Raw genomic sequence first — 20,211 nt, forward strand, 5'->3', positions numbered from 1 at the left:
AAAGCAGTAGTTATTACAGAGGAAGGAAGGATACCCATATAAAGCTCGGTCTCATTTTTTTTAGGTTAAAAAAAGATTCCTTCCTGATCCCAAAAGGCAATCGGTTATCTCTTCATATCGACTTTCTAAATTTTTTTTTCGTACAAATATTAGTAACCATATATAATATTTGTAATAAGATCATCCAGTCTTTTTTTAGAGTCATCTAGAACCAGACTATTCCTCATCCACAGAGCTCTAAAAACAAAGCACCCCTTCCATATACAGAGGTTAGTTTTTTCTATTTAATTATACACAATCTATGATCCTCACGGGCGTTGCATCATTCTGCAAAGGAAACACTGGGAAACATTAACCGCTGATAGTAAGAACATCATCGATGTACCTACCACACTGCCCATGGTACTGTGTATATTGTACACCATATGAATCAACTCTAGTCCTCACTAGAAAAAGGCGATTGTATATACCACATTAACCTATGTTCCCAAAAAATAAAGAGAAGATACTGTACACCATATGTAAGGTCCATCTCCATTCCTCAATATAACGTCATGTTCCCAACAAATGAGGAGGAGATACTGTACACCATATGAAAGGTCCATCTCCATTCCTCAATATAACGTCATGTTCCCAACAAATGAGGAGGAGATACTGTACACCATATGAAAGGTCCTTCTCCATTCCTCAATATAACGTCATGTTCCCAACAAATGAGGAGGAGATACTGTACACCATATGAAAGGTCCATCTCCATTCCTCAATATAACGTCATGTTCCCAACAAATGAGGAGGAGATACTGTACACCATATGAAAGGTCCATCTCCATTCCTCAATATAACGTCATGTTCCCAACAAATGAGGAGGAGATACTGTACACCATATGAAAGGTCCTTCTCCATTCCTCAATATAACGTCATGTTCCCAACAAATGAGGAGGAGATACTGTACACCATATGAAAGGTCCATCTCCATTCCTCAATATAACGTCATGTTCCCAACAAATGAGGGGGAGATACTGTACACCATATGAAAGGTCCATCTCCATTCCTCAATATAACGTCATGTTCCAAATATCTGAGGAGGAGATACTGTACACCATATGAAAGGTTCATCCCCATTCCTCAGTATAACGTCATGTTCCAAATATCTGAGGAGGAGATACTGTACACCATATGAAAGGTCCATCTCCATTCCTCAATATAACATCATGTTCCCAACAAATGAGGAGGAGATACTGTACACCATATGAAAGGTCCTTCTCCATTCCTCAATATAACGTCATGTTCCCAACAAATGAGGAGAAGATACTGTATACCATATGTAAGGTCCATCTCCATTCCTCAATATAACGTCATGTTCCAAATATCTGAGGAGGAGATACTGTACACGATATTAACGGTCCATCTCCATTCCTCAATATAACGTCATGTTCCCAACAAATGAGGAGGAGATACTGTACACCATATAATAGGTCCATTTCCATTCTCGCAGTAACAATGTTATCAATACACAAAGTTTCACAGTGTGATTTCAGCACATTGTATTCTTTATGTATATTTAATTTACATTTCTGTTCTAAGTGCACAAAGATTTAGTGCCAGACCAACATATATGACTCCTGAATACAGGGTTATAAAAATTCTTCTAAGATTTATTGTAAAATTGTTTTTCAGCAGATGACCATAATGTCCGGAATTCGTCTGAGGAATCTTCTGATAAATCACATACCAGGACTCTAAGATCTCACAGAAATGCTTTCTTCGATCCATCTATTCCCGAGGAATCTTCTTCAGGACAGGAACGACCTCACACAGAAGAGAGTTCATTGTCATGTTCAGTGTGTGGGAAACTTTTTACAAAAAAGAGAGAACTTCTTAGGCACAAGAAATGTCACACTGCTGAGAGTTCCTATTCATGTTCAGAATGTGGGAAATGTTTCACTCTGAAAAACAATCTTATTAGACACCAGAAGCTTCACACAGGGGAGCGCCCCCATTCATGTATAGAGTGCGGGAAATGTTTCTTTCGGAAAAATCACCTTCTTAAACATCTTAGAATGCACACAGGTGAACGTCCCTTTCCATGTTCAGAGTGCCGGAAATGTTTCACAGAGAAAAGAATTCTTCTCATACACCAAAGAAGTCACACAGGAGAATGTCCTTATTCATGTTCAGAGTGCGGGAAATGTTTCTCCGACAAAAAAAATCTTATTGCACACCAGATATGTCACACTGGTGAGCGTCCCTATTCATGTTCAGAGTGCGGGAAAGATTTCACTGAAAAAAAAAGCCTTATCAGACACCAGATGATTCACACTGGTGAGCGTCCCTATTCATGTTCAGAGTGCAGGAAAGGTTTCATTACAAAAGAAAAACTTCTTGTACACCAGAGAGATCACACAGGTGAGCGTCCTTATTCGTGTTTGGAGTGTGGGAAATGTTTCAATTGGAAATATTCATTCGATGAACACCAGAAGATTCACACAGGTGAGCGTCCCTATTCATGTTCAGAGTGCAAGAAATCGTTCATTCGGAAAAAAGCCCTTGATGAACACCAGAGAATTCACACGGGTGAGCATCACTATTCATGTTTAGAGTGCGGGAAATCATTCATTCAGAAAGAAGACCTTAATAAACACCAGAGAATTCACACGGGTGAGCGCCCTTATTCATGCTCGGAGTGCGGGAAATCTTTCACTCAGAAAGGAAGCTTTGTGAAACACCAGAGAATTCACACAAGAGAACAAGCAATTTCATGATAACAGTGGTGTGTTGGGGGTGGGGCAGAATATTTTGAATATTTTCAGGTAGAGTTTAATAGATATGAATAAATTCGCTAGAGATGCAAGGTTTTTCCATAATGCAACACATCTCAAATTCGGTAAACATTTTTTTGAAAGGGCACATGACGGGATTTTTAAGGTGCTTCGAGACAAGAATTGAACATAATATCTAAAAACTATTTTTTATTTCATGTATTCGAAGTAAAAAATCAGATATTGTTATAACCAACATAACAAATTTATATGGTCATTGTACAAAAGGTTTCCACTCAACCTGTTTCACCAAAACTGAGGCTTCTTCAGGAGACTTATAGAGCCTTGTACACAGTATTACCTGGATCTGAATAGGGTTTCAAAATTCGATGGAAAAAACATGAGTAGATGGATCTGTCGAGTATCAGTGTGCCATAGAGAGAGTATGCCCCCTAGTGGAACCTGCAGAAATGTGAGACCAATACATATCCAGGTGGCTGATCCCAGAAATATAAGGTCTATTAGGTTCCCCTTTCCACTGTTTAAGGTGCCAATATTCCAAAGCCAACCTCTTCAGGAAACTTATAGAGCCTTGTACACAGTATCACCTGGGTGTGAATAGGGTTTCAAAATTCGATGGAAAAAACCATGAGTGGATGAATCTGTCGAGTATCAGTGTGCCATAGAGAAAGTATGCCCCCTAGTGGAACCTGCAGAAATGTGAGACCAATCCATATCCAGGAGGCTGATCCCAGAAATATAAGGTCTATTAGGTTCCCATGACCACCTTTCCACTGTTTAAGGTGCTAATATTTCAAAGCCAACCTCTTCAGGAGACTTATAGAGCCCTGTACACAGTATCACCTGGATATGAATAGGGTTTCAAAATTCTGTCGAGTATCAGTGTGCCATAGAGAGAGTATGCCCCCTAGTGGATCCATTAGGTTCCCATAATCACCTTTCCACTGTTTAAAGTGGAGTTCCACCCTATTTTTATACTTACCTCCATCTTCTCGCTCCGGGTCACCTGAAAAAGAAATGGATAATCGCATATTTTTTTTTTTTTTACTTACCTCGTAGCGAAGAAAAAATACTTACCTTACTTCCTTCTTCCTCCTTCCTCGGCCGCGGCCCGTCGTCACTTCCTGGCTCTGCAATGATTCCTGGGAGCTGGACGTCATAGCTCCCAGGAATCATTGCGCCTGCACCGGCCCCGACGTCAGTTCCGGGTCGCGCGCGTCATCCCCTTCTAAACAGCTTCTGGGCATGCCCAGAAGCTGTAGAGGGATGACGCGCGCGACCCGGAAGTGACGTCGGGGCCGGCGCAGAGCATCGTGGGACCAAAGAAGGCGGAAGAAGACGCCGAAGAGGATCTCGCTGGCTTCAAGCTGCCCACATCTGAGATGGCAGCGCTGGACAAGACGTTTGCAAGGTAAGTATTTGTCCTAACAGGTAAGTGCAACCCGGGACAGATCAGAGGCTATCCATTGTGGAATGCACTAGCCCTGACTGTCCCGGGGGTATTAAAAAAAAAAAAAAAAAATCCAGGGTGGAACTCCGCTTTAAGGTGTCAATATTCCAAAACCAACAATTTGATGGATAGGAGTTGCCTCAATGTAAATTGGCCCTCAGTAAACAGGAGAAAGATAAACTTGCCAATTCTACGTTTAGATTGACCAGTTTAATCCAAAACAGTAAATCAGACCATATAAATCTGCGATACCTTCAAATTGGGACAATCCCCCAGATCTCACACATCACTGCTTGCAGGTATCCACCAAGGTGAGAGACAACTCTTATGCATCAAATTGTTGGTTTTGGAATATTGGCGCCTTAAACAGTGGAAAGGCGGTAATGGGATCTTAATAGACCTTATATTTCTGGGATCAGCCTCCTGGATATGGATTGGTCCCACATTTCTGCAGGTTCCACTAGGGGGCATACTCTATGGCATCCACCCTATGAAAAACCCCCTATTCACATCCAGGCTATACTGTGTACAAGGCTCTATAGGCCTCCTGAATATGGATTGGTTTCACATTTCTGCGGGTTCCACTAGGGGACATACTCTCTCTATGGCATCCACCCTATGGCAAACCCTATTCACATCCAGGCGATACTGCGTACAAGGCTCTATAAGTCTCCTGAAGAAGCCACAGTTTTGGTGAAACATGTTGAGTGCAAACCTTTGTAAAATGCCTATATGAATTTGTTATGTTGGTTTTAGCAATATCTGATTTTTAACTGTGAATACATGAAATAAAAAATAGGTTTTTAGACATAATGTTCAATTTTTTATCTCTGAACACCTAAAAAATCTCGTCAAGTGCCTTTTCAAAAAAAAATGTTTTTGATAGCTATGAGTCTGGAGGGATTGAATTATAGTAATATCTTCCACTAAACATACAGTGCTGACTCGGTTCTGCCCTTACACAGACCGCACCATACAACTAAACTGTGCTAATACATGGCCAGATATGACCATACATGGACAACACTTCTTATTGGTTGATATCAGTTTCTATTCATTACTGCTCTTTTTATGTTTTAGCTGGCTTGTCATTGGTCCAACCAATAATTCAAACATTTTGATTTAGATTCTAGCTTACATTTTATTGTTTGTTAATCACTTAAAGATCAGCATAATATACCTCCTTCCTGACAACGCTATTTTTTAAGTTTTCATCACAGAGATACTTTGACTGATAATTACTCGGTCATGCAACACTGTATCCAAAATAATTTTATTTAATTTTTTCAGACATGTAAAGCTTTCTTTTGGTTGCGTTTCTTCACCGCTTTTACTATATAATGGGAAAAAGACCTAAATACTGAATATAAAGAATTTTTCTTAAATTTTTCTTTAAAAAAATTGCAAATAAACAATTTTTCTTCATAAATTTAGGGTAAAATGTATTTCTCTACATTCTTTTGTAAAAAACAAAGCAAATCAGTGTATAATATATGTGCAAGTTTATATATATATATATATATATATATATATATATATATATATATATATATATATAGTTAAGTCTACAATGTATAGTGTATATTTTTTATATGAATCATTATTGTTGTACTGATGGCCAATCTCAGTTCTTCAGGCTGTAAAATCCCAGGACAGTACAAATACCCCCAAATTTACACCTTTATTATTATATAGGATATTTGGAAAGTTTATGGAAATTAAACAGTCCAAGGTATTTAGGAAAGCACATGAGGATTTTTTTAATGTTGTATATTTTAGCCACAATCTTTTTTGGAAAATAAAAATAAATTAAATTAAATCTGATTGTAATTTTAAGTTATTTCTCACACACAACATGGGTACCACAAAACTCATTCTTCTTCACTTTCCAAGCATGGGGATACCACATGTGTGAGACTTTTTGTTCTGTCGGGATGCATAGATGGGTCCAAAATCCAAGGAGCACCTTCAGGGAAATAGTGCATCTGATTTCCTGACTATCGATCACATTTCTTAAGGCATTAAAGTGCCAGGATAGGAGAAACACCCACAAAATCACCACATTTTGGAGAGTTAACACCCCAAGTTTTTTTCTAAAAGGCACGATGAGTCTTTTAGATTTCATCTTTCTGCCACAAGCTTTTAAAAAATATAAAAAAGAAAATAAAAATCCTTTTTTTTTACACAAATCTGTCAATTAATAAAATATCCCAACACACAGTATGGTCATACTTAGAATTTTCCCCCAAAATGCATTCTACTACTCCTTCCTAATATGGGGTGATACCACATATGTGAGACTTTTTTTAGAGCCTAATCACATAGAGAGGCCCAAAATGTAAGAGCACATTCCGGCTTTAAAGGAGCATACTGTAAATTACACATTTAATTTCCAGAAGTAACAGGTGCAGAAAAATTGATCTTTGGGTTTGGTGGTGCCTTCACCCCGTAATCTTCTATAGCAGGGGAGTCAAACTCAATTTCATTGCGGGCCGCATCAGCATTATGGTTGCCCTCGAAGGGCCAGTTATATCTGTAGAATTAGATGTCCAGAGCACCCCACGCCCCCTTACATGAGTTGTCAAGAGCACCCCCACCATCAGAAGTAGAGTCACCCACGCTTCCTTACATCACAATGCACCCCCTTACCTTGTGCTGCTGCCAGGAAGAAGATACGGGTGGATTTGGGAAGAAGTGCAGGTTCTGGAGAGAACCAGAGGAGGGCTGGAGTCAGCTTTCAGAGTCTGCTGAATGCTGAGACCAGGGGAGGCAAAGGCAAGGTGGTGTTGGGGCTGCACAAAGAGGTGCAGGATCTGTAGGAGGAGTTCTGCCCTCCTCTGCTGTGGACTGCTGAGAATGAGGAGGTGATCAAAGATGAGCCTTTCTGCAGCTGCACAGAAGAGTGCATGATCCTTCAAAGGAGTTCTGTCCTTTCTGCTGCCAACTACAGAGACAAGATGGGGGCAGAGACAAGGGGGGTGCCGCAGCTGCAGGAGAGGTGAGAGGGCCACATGAAATGGCCTAGGGGGCCGCATTCGGCCCGCGGGCCTTGTGTTTGACACCTATGGCTTAAAGGTAGGGTTAAAGATGGACGTCTCGATTCCTCCGTTTATCCATGAATAGGTGTTCCTTAAAGAATCCTGCCTCTTAGGTGTTGAGCATAAACCTGGTGCTTAAGATCCCAATAGGCATCCGCAGGATAGCTCCCCATATGTCAAGAAAATATAGGCAGGCAATAGTGCATTATCTTCTTAACAACAGAATTTATTAAAGGAAACACACTTACATGGATGGAAAAAAATTGGACAGGTAACAGATGTTCGCGGCCGCTCTGCAGCGCCGTCCGCGAGTAGTGATAGCGCGGCTTCTCCACCCGACGCGTTTCTCCTTACGAAGCCATTTATTATGAATTTCTAATGTATTTTGTGTATTTATATGTATATTTATATATTTTTCCAGTATATATATATATATATATATATATATCTTGTGAGCTTGAATTTTTAGTGATAACTCTATCTTATTATCGCTCACGTTATAGTCCTAACTTTCACATAATTTATTATTTTATATTATGTATTTTATATGCTCACAGGATTGAGTATATTATATTTGATATATATCTCAATCCATTATTTTTTTGCATGAATTCAGCACTTTAGATTTAGGGCTATGTCCCTTTTAAATAAACTATTTAATACTATCTTAATTAGTTTGAAATTAATCCTATTATATTTTGATTTTTTTAACATTTTATTTAAGTATTTATTCTTATTTTTCTCCCATTATTGATGTGCTTCCTGTTTAATCCTATGGATTCCGTTTTGCGACCTACGGTGGTAATTTTGCATGTTTTCATTATTCCGAATGCCTATGGCCGTCTGTGAGGAAGTTAAACACCGGAATACATAATGTTTATCTTCTGGGTCTAGAGAGTCCACAGGAAATGCGCATCACAGGAAGTGCATGTATTGCGTCACTTCCTGTTCCGGGTTGACCTCCGTAACACAGGAAGTGCTGAATTCAATCATTTACAATATAAAATAGCGGATGGTGATGGCGCGGCTTACACTCCAATCCCAGTGGACGCCTTCGTAAGGGGAAACGCGTCGGGCGGACCGCGCTGCAGAGCGGCCGCGAACATCTGTTACCTGTCCAATTTTTTTCCATCCATGTAAGTGTGTTTCCTTTAATAAATTCTGTTGTTAAGAAGATAACGTGCTATTGCCTGCCTATATTTTCTTGACATATGGGGAGCTATCCTGCGGATGCCTATTGGGAGCCATCTTAAGGTTTATGCTCAACACCTAAGAGGCAGGATTCTTTAAGGAACACCTATTCTTGGATAAACGGAGGAATCGAGACGTCCATCTTTAACCCTTCCTTTAAGCGATGGTTTATGTGACATCTGGTAAGAGTCCATTCACATTTGTTTGCACGGGGTGAATGATTTTTAGTCTGAAGATTCCTTGCAGTATTCCATGGGTTTTTTAACATCATGCATGCTCAAGTCATTAGTCGGTAAGGGTACCTTTTCCTCCTTCATAATTTGGTGACACGAGGGACCTGTGTATTCAGCACCTGCAACCTGATTTCTGAGCACTTCATCATTAAGAACATTTATTTGCACCGATTTTTTGGACTTTATTTGGAAGTTTTTGCATTTGCCAACTTCCTGTTCCTTTTAATAGAGACTTTCACATATTTGTGTACTGCACACATCACATTTGGTTGTGTTATTAGTTGTGTTTATGTTTGTGGATATACACCCTATTTTATTTTGTACCTTCAGACAGTACATATTTATATCAAGCGCACCTTATACCATTTTTCCAGTGCTACAAATCAAAGTGAAAGTAGAATGTGTGTCACAAAGTAGCCACAAGCAATAAGCGAAATATGATATGTTGAGGGTTGTATACTGTATTTCCACCTATCAGTGTGGCCTATCCGTTCGCATCAGTGCCACCTATCAGTGCCTCCTCATCATTGCCCATCAGTGCAGCCTATCAGTGCCCATCAGTGTCTCCTCATCAGTGCCTCCTCGTTAATGATCATCAGTGCAGCCTATCAGTGCCTCCTCATCAGTGCCCATCAGTGTCTCCTCATCATTGCCCATCAGTGCCACCTCTCAGTGCCTCCTCATCAATGCCCATCAGTGCCTCCTCATCATTGCCCATCAGTGTCTCCTCATCATTGCCCATCAGTGCCACCTCTCAGTGCCTCCTCATCAGTGCCCATCAGTGTCTCCTCATCATTGCCCATCAGTGCCATCTCTCAATGCCTCCTTATCAATGATCATCAGTGCAGCCTATCAGTGCTTCCTCATTAGTGCCCATCAGTGTCTCCTCATCATTGCCCATCAGTGCCTCCTCATCAATGATAATCAGTGCAGCCTATCAGTGTCTCCTCATCAGTGCCTATCAGTGTCTCCTCATCAGTGCCCATCATGGCCACTTCTCAGTGCCTTCTCATCAATGATAATCAGTGCAGCCTATCAGTGCCTCCTCATCAATGACCATCAGTGCAGCCTATCAGTGCCTCCTCATCAGTGCCCATCAGTGTCTCCTCATCATTGTCCATCAGTGCCACCTCCCAGTGCCTCCTCATCAATGATAATCAGTACAGCCTATCAGTGCCTCCTCATCAGTGCCCATCAGTGTCTCCTCATCATTGCCCATCAGTGCCACCTCTCAGTGCCTCCTCATCAATGATAATCAGTACAGCCTATCAGTGTCTCCTCATCAGTGCCTATCAGTGTCTCCTCATCAGTGCCCATCAGTGCCTTCTCATCAATGATAATCAGTGCAGCCTATCAGTGCCTCCTCATCAGTGCCTATCAGTGTCTCCTCATCAGTGCCCATCAGTGCCACTTCTCAGTGCCTTCTCATCAAGGATAATCAGTGCAGCCTATCAGTGCCCATCAGTGCCACTTCTCAGTGCCTTCTCATCAATAAGCAATGCAGCCTATCAGTGCCTCCTCATCAGTGCCCATCAGTGTCTCCTCATCAGTGCCACTTCTTAGTGACTCCTCATCAATGATAATCAGTGCAGCCTATCAGTGCCTCCTCATCAGTGCCCATCAGTGTCTCCTCATCAGTGCCCATCAGTGCCACCTCTCAGTGCCTCCTCATCAATGATAAGCAGTGCAGCCTATCAGTGCCTCCTCATCAGTGCCCATCAGTGTCTCCTCATCCGTGCCCATCAGTGCCTCCTCATCAATGATCATCAGTGCAGCCTATCAGTGCCCATCAGTGTCTCCTCATCATTGCCCATCAGTGCAGCCTATCAGTGCCTCCTCATCAGTGCCCATCAGTGTCTCCTCATCATTGCCCATCAGTGCCACCTCTCAGTGCCTCCTCATCTATGATAATCAGTGCAGCCTATCAGTGCCTCCTCATCAGTGCCTATCAGTGTCTCCTCATCATTGCCCATTAGTGCCACTTCTCAGTGCCTTCTCATCAATGATAATCAGTGCAGCCTATCAGTGCCCATCAGTGCAGCCTATGAAAAAAGTTTGTTTTGTTTGTTCAAAAATTTTGGTCTTTTTTTCATTTATTTAGCAAAATACAAAAACCCAGTTGTGATAAAATACCACCAAAAGAAAGCTCTATTTGTGTGAACAAAATAATAAAGATTTAATTTGGCTACAGTTTAGCATGACCGAGCACTTGTCATTCAAAGTGTGACGGTGCTGAAAAATGAAAATTGTCCTGGGCAGAAAGGGGGTGAAAGTGCCTGGTATTGAAGGGGTTAAAGGATGGAGAATATACTGGAGCTCTTGACAGAATGTGAGCCTTCTGTGGGTATAAATGGGGTCTTGATAAAGACCCGGGAAACCCCTTGCTTACTTGTGATCAGTTTAGATGATAGATGCACGATGTATCCCCCTTGTAGAGTAATTCCCGGGTGCTCTGAGAATTTACTTGGAAGAGATTTAATGGGCAAAATACAAGTAGTTATAGCAATTGGAGATGGGGGAAGGGTGGACCGTACTTCCCCTTTCTGCATGTTTGCAGAAAACCGACGATGAGTTAGCAGAAGAAACAGAGGAAGTATGGGCGGAGGATAGGCTAGATATAAGAGAGCAATATCACATATTGTGCGCGGATCACTCTGACGGGAACTGATGAAAGAGAAGCATAGAACGTTGTATAACGTAAAATATCCAAGGTGAAAGGAGAAGGAAAGACAGAGCACACATCGCTGGAACACACAAAGAGGGTAAGAAGATTCTATTTATATCTAAACCAATAAATCCCCCCCCCTCACCACCTTTTAATGTCTGTTCTGTTCCTCCATAATAACTGTGATGTCCTTATCTCCAACATTAACTACTACACAAACTTAGCAAACCAGTTACATCCTAAATATCGAGACATTTTTCCAACTGTCCTTTAAGAGCCTCTGGTTTATAGACCGGATACATTCTAAATATAGAACCATGTATCCAACTGTACATCCAGAGCCTCTGGTTTATAGACCGGATACATCCTAAATATAGAACTATTTATCCAACTGTCCATCCAGAGCCTCTGGGTTATAGACCGGATACATCCTAAATATAGAACCATTTATCCAACTGTCCATCCAGAGCCTCTGGTTTATAGACCGGATACATCCTAAATATAGAACTATTTATCCAACTGTCCATCCAGAGCCTCTGGTTTATAGACCGGATACATCCTAAATATAGAGCCATTTATCCAACTGTCCAACTTGAGCCTCTGGTTTATAGACCGGATACATCCTAAATATAGAACCATTTATCCAACTGTCCATCCAGAGCCTCTGGTTTATAGACCGGATACATCCTAAATATAGAACCATTTATCCAACTGTCCATCCAGAGCCTCTGGTTTATAGACCGGATACATCCTAAATATAGAACCATTTATCCAACTGTCCATCCAGAGCCTCTGGTTTATAGACCCTATACATCCTAAATATAGAACCATTTATCCAACTGTCCATCCAGAGTCTCCAGATTGTAGACCGGATACATCCTAAATATAGATCCATTTATCCAACTGTCCATCCAGAGCCTCTGGTTTATACACCAGATACATCCTAAATATAGAACCATTCATCCAACTGTCCATCCAGAACCTCTGGTTTATAGACCGGGTACATCCTAAATATAGAACCATTTATCCAACTGTCCATCCAGAGCCTCTGGTTTAGAGACCGGATACATCCTAAATATAGAACCATTCATCCAACTGTCCATCCAGAACCTCTGGTTTATAGACCGGATACATCCTAAATATAGAACCATTTATCCAACTGTCCATCCAGAGCCTCTGGTTTATAGACCGGATACATCCTAAATATAGAACCATTCATCCAACTGTCCATCCAGAGCCTCTGGTTTATAGACCGGATACATCCTAAATATAGAACCATTCATCCAACTGTCCATCCAGAACCTCTGGTTTATAGACCGGATACATCCTAAATATAGAACCATTTATCCAACTGTCCATCCAGAGCCTCTGGTGTATAGACCAGATACACCCTAACTATAGAACCATTTATCCAACGGTCTATCCAGAGCCTCTGGTTTATAGACGGGATACATCCTAAATATAGAACCATTCATCCAACTGTCCATCCAGAACCTCTGGTTTATAGACCGGATACATCCTAAATATAGAACCATTCATCCAACTGTCCATCCAGAGCCTCTGGTTTATAGACCGGATACATCCTAAATATAGAACCATTCATCCAACTGTCCATCCAGAGCCTCTGGTTTATAGACCGGATATATCCTAAATATAGAACCATTTATCCAACTGTCCATCCAGAGCCTCTGGTTTATAGACCGGATGCATCCTAAATATAGAACCATTTATCCAACTGTCCATCCAGAGCCTCTGGTTTATAGACCGGATACATCCTAAATATAGAACCATTTATCCAACTGTCCATCCAGAGCCTCTGGTTTATAGACCGGATACATCCTAAATATAGAACCATTCATCCAACTGTCCATCCAGAACCTCTGGTTTATAGACCAGATACATCCTAAATATGGAGTCATTTATCCATCCTCCATAAAGCTGTCTCGGGGGTTGTTGGCTCTCATCACTGTGAGATAATGGACACCATGTCCTCTCTGGATCAGGATATGGGGAGGAAGAAGACTGAACTATGGTAGAAGTTCTAATCAAGGCAGCAGAAGGAATGAACATCCCTACAGTGAGAAAAGGGGTGCAGCACTAAAGAATAGATCATAAAAGCCAAAGTCCATAATATAAAAGTACTTTGTAGTTCATAAGAAACCAAAGTCCATAATCAAAATAATCATATGAGATGGAAGGTAGTAGATCTGAAACACTGTGGAGGAACCATCACCAGCACCCAATCACACAGCCACTTACCAGAGGATATATACCCCCGTCACAGAGATCTATATAAGCATGATCAATAAATCCCATGTCTCAAAGGCTCAATCAGGATCCCGGGGGGAGGGTCTGTATTCCCCTTAAAATGAATCCACTTGCAGATCATACAAGTAAGCAAGGCCTGAAGCGAAAAAAAAAAAAAAATAGCGCAGGGCAGACATGACCATGTGAAGAGGGGAGACCGGGCAGGTGTGGGTTAAAATAAATTGTTTTGATTTGGGGGTATTCAGGGATTGGTGTATCAAGTTTGGGAGGGGTTGAGGTACAGTTAGGAGGGGTGGCCCCTAAGATTTGGAGGTCAGTGGAAGTTCAACGGACGAAGGAAAAAGAAGCTTCCCACCCACCCTCCCTAATTTCTAGGACTGTTAGGTTGGTTTTTGCTTCCTGTCTTTTGTGCTTTCTGTCCTTTCCGGGGTTTTTTATATTGTCATGGCAGCTGTGCGTTTTTTTGGTCTTTGCTGGCGGGGGAGGTGAACAGTTTAGGATAAGGGTATGGTTGGGACTCATCATTGGTATGGGTCCCTATGGTGCATTCCATTTAATGTCAGTTTAAATGGAATTCAAAATGGTGGCACTGCGGGGAGTGGTTTGTCTCCGAGCCGGTGACGCGGCTGGAGGCCTATCAGGGCACAGGTCCCGCAGTGCAGGATTTGGAATTATTTGGAGGTGCCTCAAAGACCAACAGGCTTAATGACTGATTTTGTTTTATGTTTTTAAGGAATGTTTTTTCTCCTTATGTTAATTTTAAGGTAAAAGGGTTAATAAAATGGCTGCTGTGGCCAATTAACTCCAAGCACTGTGTGGTCTCAATTATTTAGGTAAAGGGAAAGGTTTATGGGATGGGGGTGGAGCCTTTGGCGTTAAGCAGCCTAAGAGTTTGGGGGGACATCTATTCTACATTGGTCAAGGTTCCACCATCAAGTAAATATATGTGGAGATAAAATAATTGCCCCTCATAGTGTAGTAGTATGCAAAAGTTTTATTGAATAAAAAAAGTTAACCACTCACAGTTAAAAACGTAGTTCTAACTCAAACATCATACACAACACCATTCCGAGGGTAAGCTCCACTTATGTGGCGTTAGTATACATGAAGAAGACCGCCAGATCCCAGCGAGCATGAACTGAAAGAGCGTCTCAAATCCTTCCTGTTACCCTACCGGTTTCGTCCCTACAGTACTTAGAATAAGGGATAAAGCTCCTGAGTTTTGTGATTTGATGGGAGTGATGCTACAATTCAGTAGCTCACTGTATGTTAGTAGAGGATTCTTAGTTCTCTTTGGCCCCTCACCATACCCTGACTGGTTGCCCTGCCTATGTCATGTAAACCTGAACACCAATCACAGCACAGATGCCCCCAGACCTATTGTGGCGGAGTTGGCTGTCAGGGTGACATCAATGCGCACAGTACATGCAGTGTCCAGTGACACTTATAGGACGGGGCTCACAATATAGACATTCCCAGGCACTGTGCACACAGAACAATGTCATGTCCACATATCCTCCATCATACATGGTCAGTACTATTTAGTAAACACATATTTTCTCCAATAAATTATTTACAGGTAACAATTTTCTTTACAGCCAAAACTGGTGGGAATCTCTGATTTTTTTTCAGTGATATTAATAAAGCCTTTAACCTCCCTGGTGGTATTCCCGAGTGTGGCTCCGGGTTAACTTTCAGTACCAAAAGCGGTAACCCCGAGCCACACTCGGGATTACCCCAGAACGTTACTAGCCTTCCCTGCGATCTCCCGCCGTTCGCCCAGTCCTCCTCACAGTCTCTCCCCGCTGTGTGCTCGGCCGATTGCCTGCACTTGCCTTCCGGTTCCCTCCCCTGTGAGCATTGCAACGCAGGGGGGGTGGAACAGGCGGTAAATTCAAAAGTGTAAATACACCAAATGTCATGATACAAAGCTGTGATCCTAACGGATTACACTGTATCATCCCATTTCACCACAGGATTTCACCTGGTGACTTTTCCAGTTCCCTGCCTGTGCTTTTCCAGTTCTGTGTGCCTGGAAAATTTTGAACGACCATGGTGTCCAAAAAGTGTTTTTTTTTTGCGCAAAAGCGATTTTAGACGAACTGGAAAACAGCGACAGCGAAACTGAGTTACTTGAAGAACTGAGCGATAGCGATTCATGGGAAAATTCGTCATCAGGTACGGAAAGTGACGACAGCGACGATTCTGATGTCTCTTTCTGGCACATCGCTTGTGGAATTTGGGAATTATATCAAATGATTCTTCAGAATTTCCAACGCAGCGATGTGCCAGAAAGAGACCTCAGAATCGTCGCTGTGGTCACTTTCCGTACCTGATGATGAATTTTCCCACGAATCGCTATCGCTCAGTTCTTCAAGTAACTCCGTTTCACTGTCGCTGTTTTCCAATTAGTCTAAAAGCGCTTTTGTGCAAAAAGAACGCTTTTTGGACGCCATGGTCGTTCTCTATTTTCCAGGCACAAAGAACTAGAAAAGCACAGGCAGGGCACTGGAAAAGTCACCAGGTGAAAGCCTGTGGTTAAATGGCATGATACAGTGTAATCCGTTAGGATCACAGCTTTCTATCATGTAATTTGGTGTATTCACACTTTTGAATTTGCCGCCGGTTCCACCCCCCTGCGTCGCAACGCAGGGAAGGGAACCAGAAGGCAAGTGCCGGCGATCACCGCTGCTCTTCCCCGATCGTCGGGGAATCGAGTGAGGAGATCCGCCCGCTTGTGTAAAGAGAGCGGGCGGATCTCCTAAGTGACAGGCAGGGACAGATAGCAGGGTTCAGCATAGTTGAACATGCGATCTGTCCTTCTCCCCCCACACACGTTAGTAAGCACCAGGCATACATTAACCCCTCCCTCTCCAATAAAATTAACCCCTTCCCTGCCAGTGTCATTTTCACAGTAACAGTGCATATTTATAGCACTGATTACTGCAGTAATGTCACTGGTACACCCAAAAATGTCAGTCAAGGGTCCGATCTGTCCGCCGCAATGTCGCAGTCCCGCAAAAAAAAAAATCACAGATCGCCGCCATTACGCGTTAAAAAAAAAAACACCAAAAATGACAAAAATCTTTCCCTTAGTTAGTAAACGCAATAACTTTTGTGCAAACCAATCAAAATACGCTTATTGTGATTTTTTTTACCAAACATATGTAGCAGAAAACAAATTGGCCAAAAATTTAAAGAAATTTTGATTTTTACATTTTTTTGAGGGGGAATTTCATATAAAAAAATGTGAAAAATATTATTTTTTCAAAATAAACGCTATTTTTTTGTTTATAGCGCAAAAAGTAAAAATCGCACAGGTGATCAAATACCACCAAAAGAAAGCTCTGTTTGTGGGAAAAAAAGGACGTAAATTTCGTTTGGGTACGGCATTGCACGACCGCGCAATTGTCAGTTAAAGTCGCACAGCGCCGAATCGCAAAAAGTGGTCTGGACGCAAGACAGCAAAATCCTCCGGTGGTAAAGTGGTTAAAGCAGTGCAGAAAATATCTGGTGATCCATTAACACCAAGCACCTGTCTTCACAGGACATCTCTCATTACAGTGCCTCCACCTCACTGACTGACAACAGAGGTATTTAGAAGGACACAAGGATCTCTACAAGGAAGGTCATGATGGAGAATCAGCGGCCCTCCACATCACCGGGTAAGAGGAGACTTTATTGTAAAGGAGAGAGCAGTACGGAGGATCCACCTAGATCCCCCATCATCTGATAAACACATAGAAACAATGTATTCAGTCAGTGTGTGTGTTTCCTACAGATGGCTCCAGTAATGGGAACCCACCAGAGAGATGTCCCCGTCCTCTGTATTCCCGGGATTCCACACAGGAAGATCACACCATCCCTCACCATCATCAGGTAGGCAGGACTGAGCAACTTGAACTCAAAATGTATTCTAACCTATGAGAGGACATTCTTCTGTGTAATCTCATGTTTCTTTTTACCAATGTATTCTACCATTTTTTGGAATCAGGGTGAAAAACTGAAAGACATCAAAGCTAATGATAAAGAGAAAGAAGAAGAGACGTTGGTGAGTGGGGATCAGCAGTCTATGGAAGAGGGGGAGATGACTACGGAAAGTAAACAGGAGACATTGTCTCTACATATAGACCAAAGTAAGTAACAAAATACTAAATATATAACCGGTTCCCATTATTATTTTACTTCTATGAGTATACAGTTTGTATTTACATTGTTACATAAGAGGAGAAAAGGTCTATGTCTACTGAATTCATGGAAGAAAAAAATTAAAATATCAAAGCAGTAGTTGTTACAGAGGAAGGCAGAATAACCACATAAAGCTCGGCATCATTTTCTTTAGGCTAAAAAGATTCCTTCCTGATCCCAAAAGGCAATCAGATAACTCTTCAGATCAACATTCTAGAATGTTTTTCCTACGATTATTAGTAACCATGTGTATAGCATTTGTAATCAGATCCAATCATTTTTTTTTTTTGCATCAGCTGGAACTAGATTATTCCTCATCCACAGAGCTCTAAAAACAAAGCACCCTTTCCTTATACAGAGGATAGTTTTTTTTCTATTTATTTACACAATCTATTCTGCTCATGTACAAAATGGAGAATGTCGCATCATTCTGTACAGGAAAGACTGAGAAACCTTTACTGCTGGTAGTAAAAACATCATCGATGTACCTACCCCACTGCCCAATGTACTGTGAATATGGAAAACCATTTAAAATAAACAACTCTAGTCCTCACCAGAAGAAGTCAATTATATTTACCATATTTACCAATGTTACCAACAAATGAGGAGGAGATACTGTACACCATATGAAAGGTCCATCTCCATTCCTCAATATAACGTCATGTTCCCAACAAATGAGGAGGAGATACTGTACACCATATGAAAGGTCAATCCCCATTCCTCAATATAACGTCCTGTTCCCAACAAATGAGGAGGAGATACTGTACACCATATGAAAGGTCAATCCCCATTCCTCAATATAACGTCCTGTTCCCAACAAATGAGGAGGAGATACTGTACCCCATATGAAAGGTCCATCTCCATTTCTCAATATAACGTCATGTTCCCAACAAATGAGGAGGAGATACTGTACACCATATGAAAGGTCAATCCCCATTCCTCAATATAACGTCCTGTTCCCAACAAATGAGGAGGAGATACTGTACCCCATATGAAAGGTCCATCTCCATTCCCCAATATAACGTCATGTTCCCAACAAATGAGGAGGAGATACTGTACACCATATGAAAGGTCCATCTCCATTCCTCAATATAACGTCCTGTTCCCAACAAATGAGGAGGAGATACTGTACACCATATGAAAGGTCCATCTCCATTCCTCAATATAACATCATGTTCCCAACAAATGAGGAGGAGATACTGTACACCATATGAAAGGTCAATCCCCATTCCTCAATATAACGTCCTGTTCCCAACAAATGAGGAGGAGATACTGTACACCATATGAAAGGTCCATCTCCATTCCTCAATATAACGTCATGTTCCCAACAAATGAGGAGGAGATACTGTACACCATATGAAAGGTCAATCCCCATTCCTCAATATAACGTCCTGTTCCCAACAAATGAGGAGGAGATACTGTACACCATATGAAAGGTCCATCTCCATTCCTTAATATAACGTCATGTTCCCAACAAATGAGGAGGAGATACTGTACACCATATGAAAGGTCCATCTCCATTCCTTAATATAACGTCATGTTCCCAACAAATGAGGAGGAGATACTGTACACCATATGAAAGATCCATCTCCATTCCTCAATATAACGTCATGTTCCCAACAAATGAGGAGGAGATACTGTACACCATATGAAAGGTCCATCTCCATTCCTCAATATAACGTCATGTTCCCAACAAATGAGGAGGAGATACTGTACACCATATGAAAGGTCCATCTCCATTTCTCAATATAACGTCATGTTCCTAACAAATGAGGAGGAGATACTGTACACCATATGAAAGGTTAATCTCCATTCCTCAATATAACTTAATGTTCCCAACATATAAGGTGAAGATACTATACACTAGGGGTCCCAAACCCCCAAGCTGCAGAACAGTACCAGTCTGTGGCCTGTTGATGGCCGGTCCACACAGCAGGAGTTGAGCAGTGACTGCTGTCCAAACTAGACTATCACGGACCACGGTCGCCCGTCACCTCCTATTGTGCGGTCGTACCACTTTGCCTATATGCCCTCTCCCGGGTTTTCCGCCCCCACCAATGATACCATCTAATTGGCAGGTAAGGGGGCGGGAGAAGCTGGGGATCTGGACAGAGAGTGGGGATCTTTTCATATTAAAGAGGAAATAAAGCCAGTTATTTTTTTTTCGTTACCTGAAAAGTAAAGGCATAATGTGCTAGTATGCATTGCATATTAGCACATTATGTGACACTTACCTCCAAACGAAGCCATCGTCTTCTCCACTGGAGGCCGCATCCATCTTCACCCATTTTTCTTCCGGGTCTGCAGACTGCGGCTGAGCTGCTGGCTGGAGGCACGTGATGTCTGTGTGGGAGCCGCCGGGCAAGGCACAGGGCTCTGATGAAACGTCACGGGTGCA

At 41.8% G+C, this 20,211-nt stretch overlaps 2 protein-coding genes across 3 annotated transcripts in view; both read left to right on the forward strand.

Moving 5' to 3' along the window:
• LOC309564412 (uncharacterized protein) overlaps positions 1–20,211 on the forward strand; it is a 1,531,146-nt gene that overhangs the window by 701,481 nt on the left and 809,454 nt on the right. The window contains 1 exon segment of the mRNA XM_082269040.1: positions 17,692–17,761. Coding sequence (XP_082125166.1) covers positions 17,692–17,761 — 70 coding nt within the window.
• The window catches only part of LOC309562880 (uncharacterized protein), a 37,911-nt gene continuing 19,637 nt past the window's right edge, over positions 1,938–20,211 (forward strand). Inside the window, exon 1 of one of the 2 annotated variants that reach the window (XR_014225644.1) lies at positions 1,938–2,815. Coding sequence is in view for 1 of the 2 variants with exons in the window: in XM_082267199.1 (XP_082123325.1) it covers positions 2,061–2,762 (702 nt within the window). In the remaining variant the exon portion in view is untranslated. The remainder of the gene's footprint in view (positions 2,816–20,211) is intronic. The other variant, XM_082267199.1, reaches the window with a different exon arrangement.

This window comes from Pelophylax lessonae (genome assembly GCF_965119305.1).
Source record: "Pelophylax lessonae genome assembly, chromosome: 9".
Lineage (NCBI taxonomy): Eukaryota > Metazoa > Chordata > Amphibia > Anura > Ranidae > Pelophylax > Pelophylax lessonae.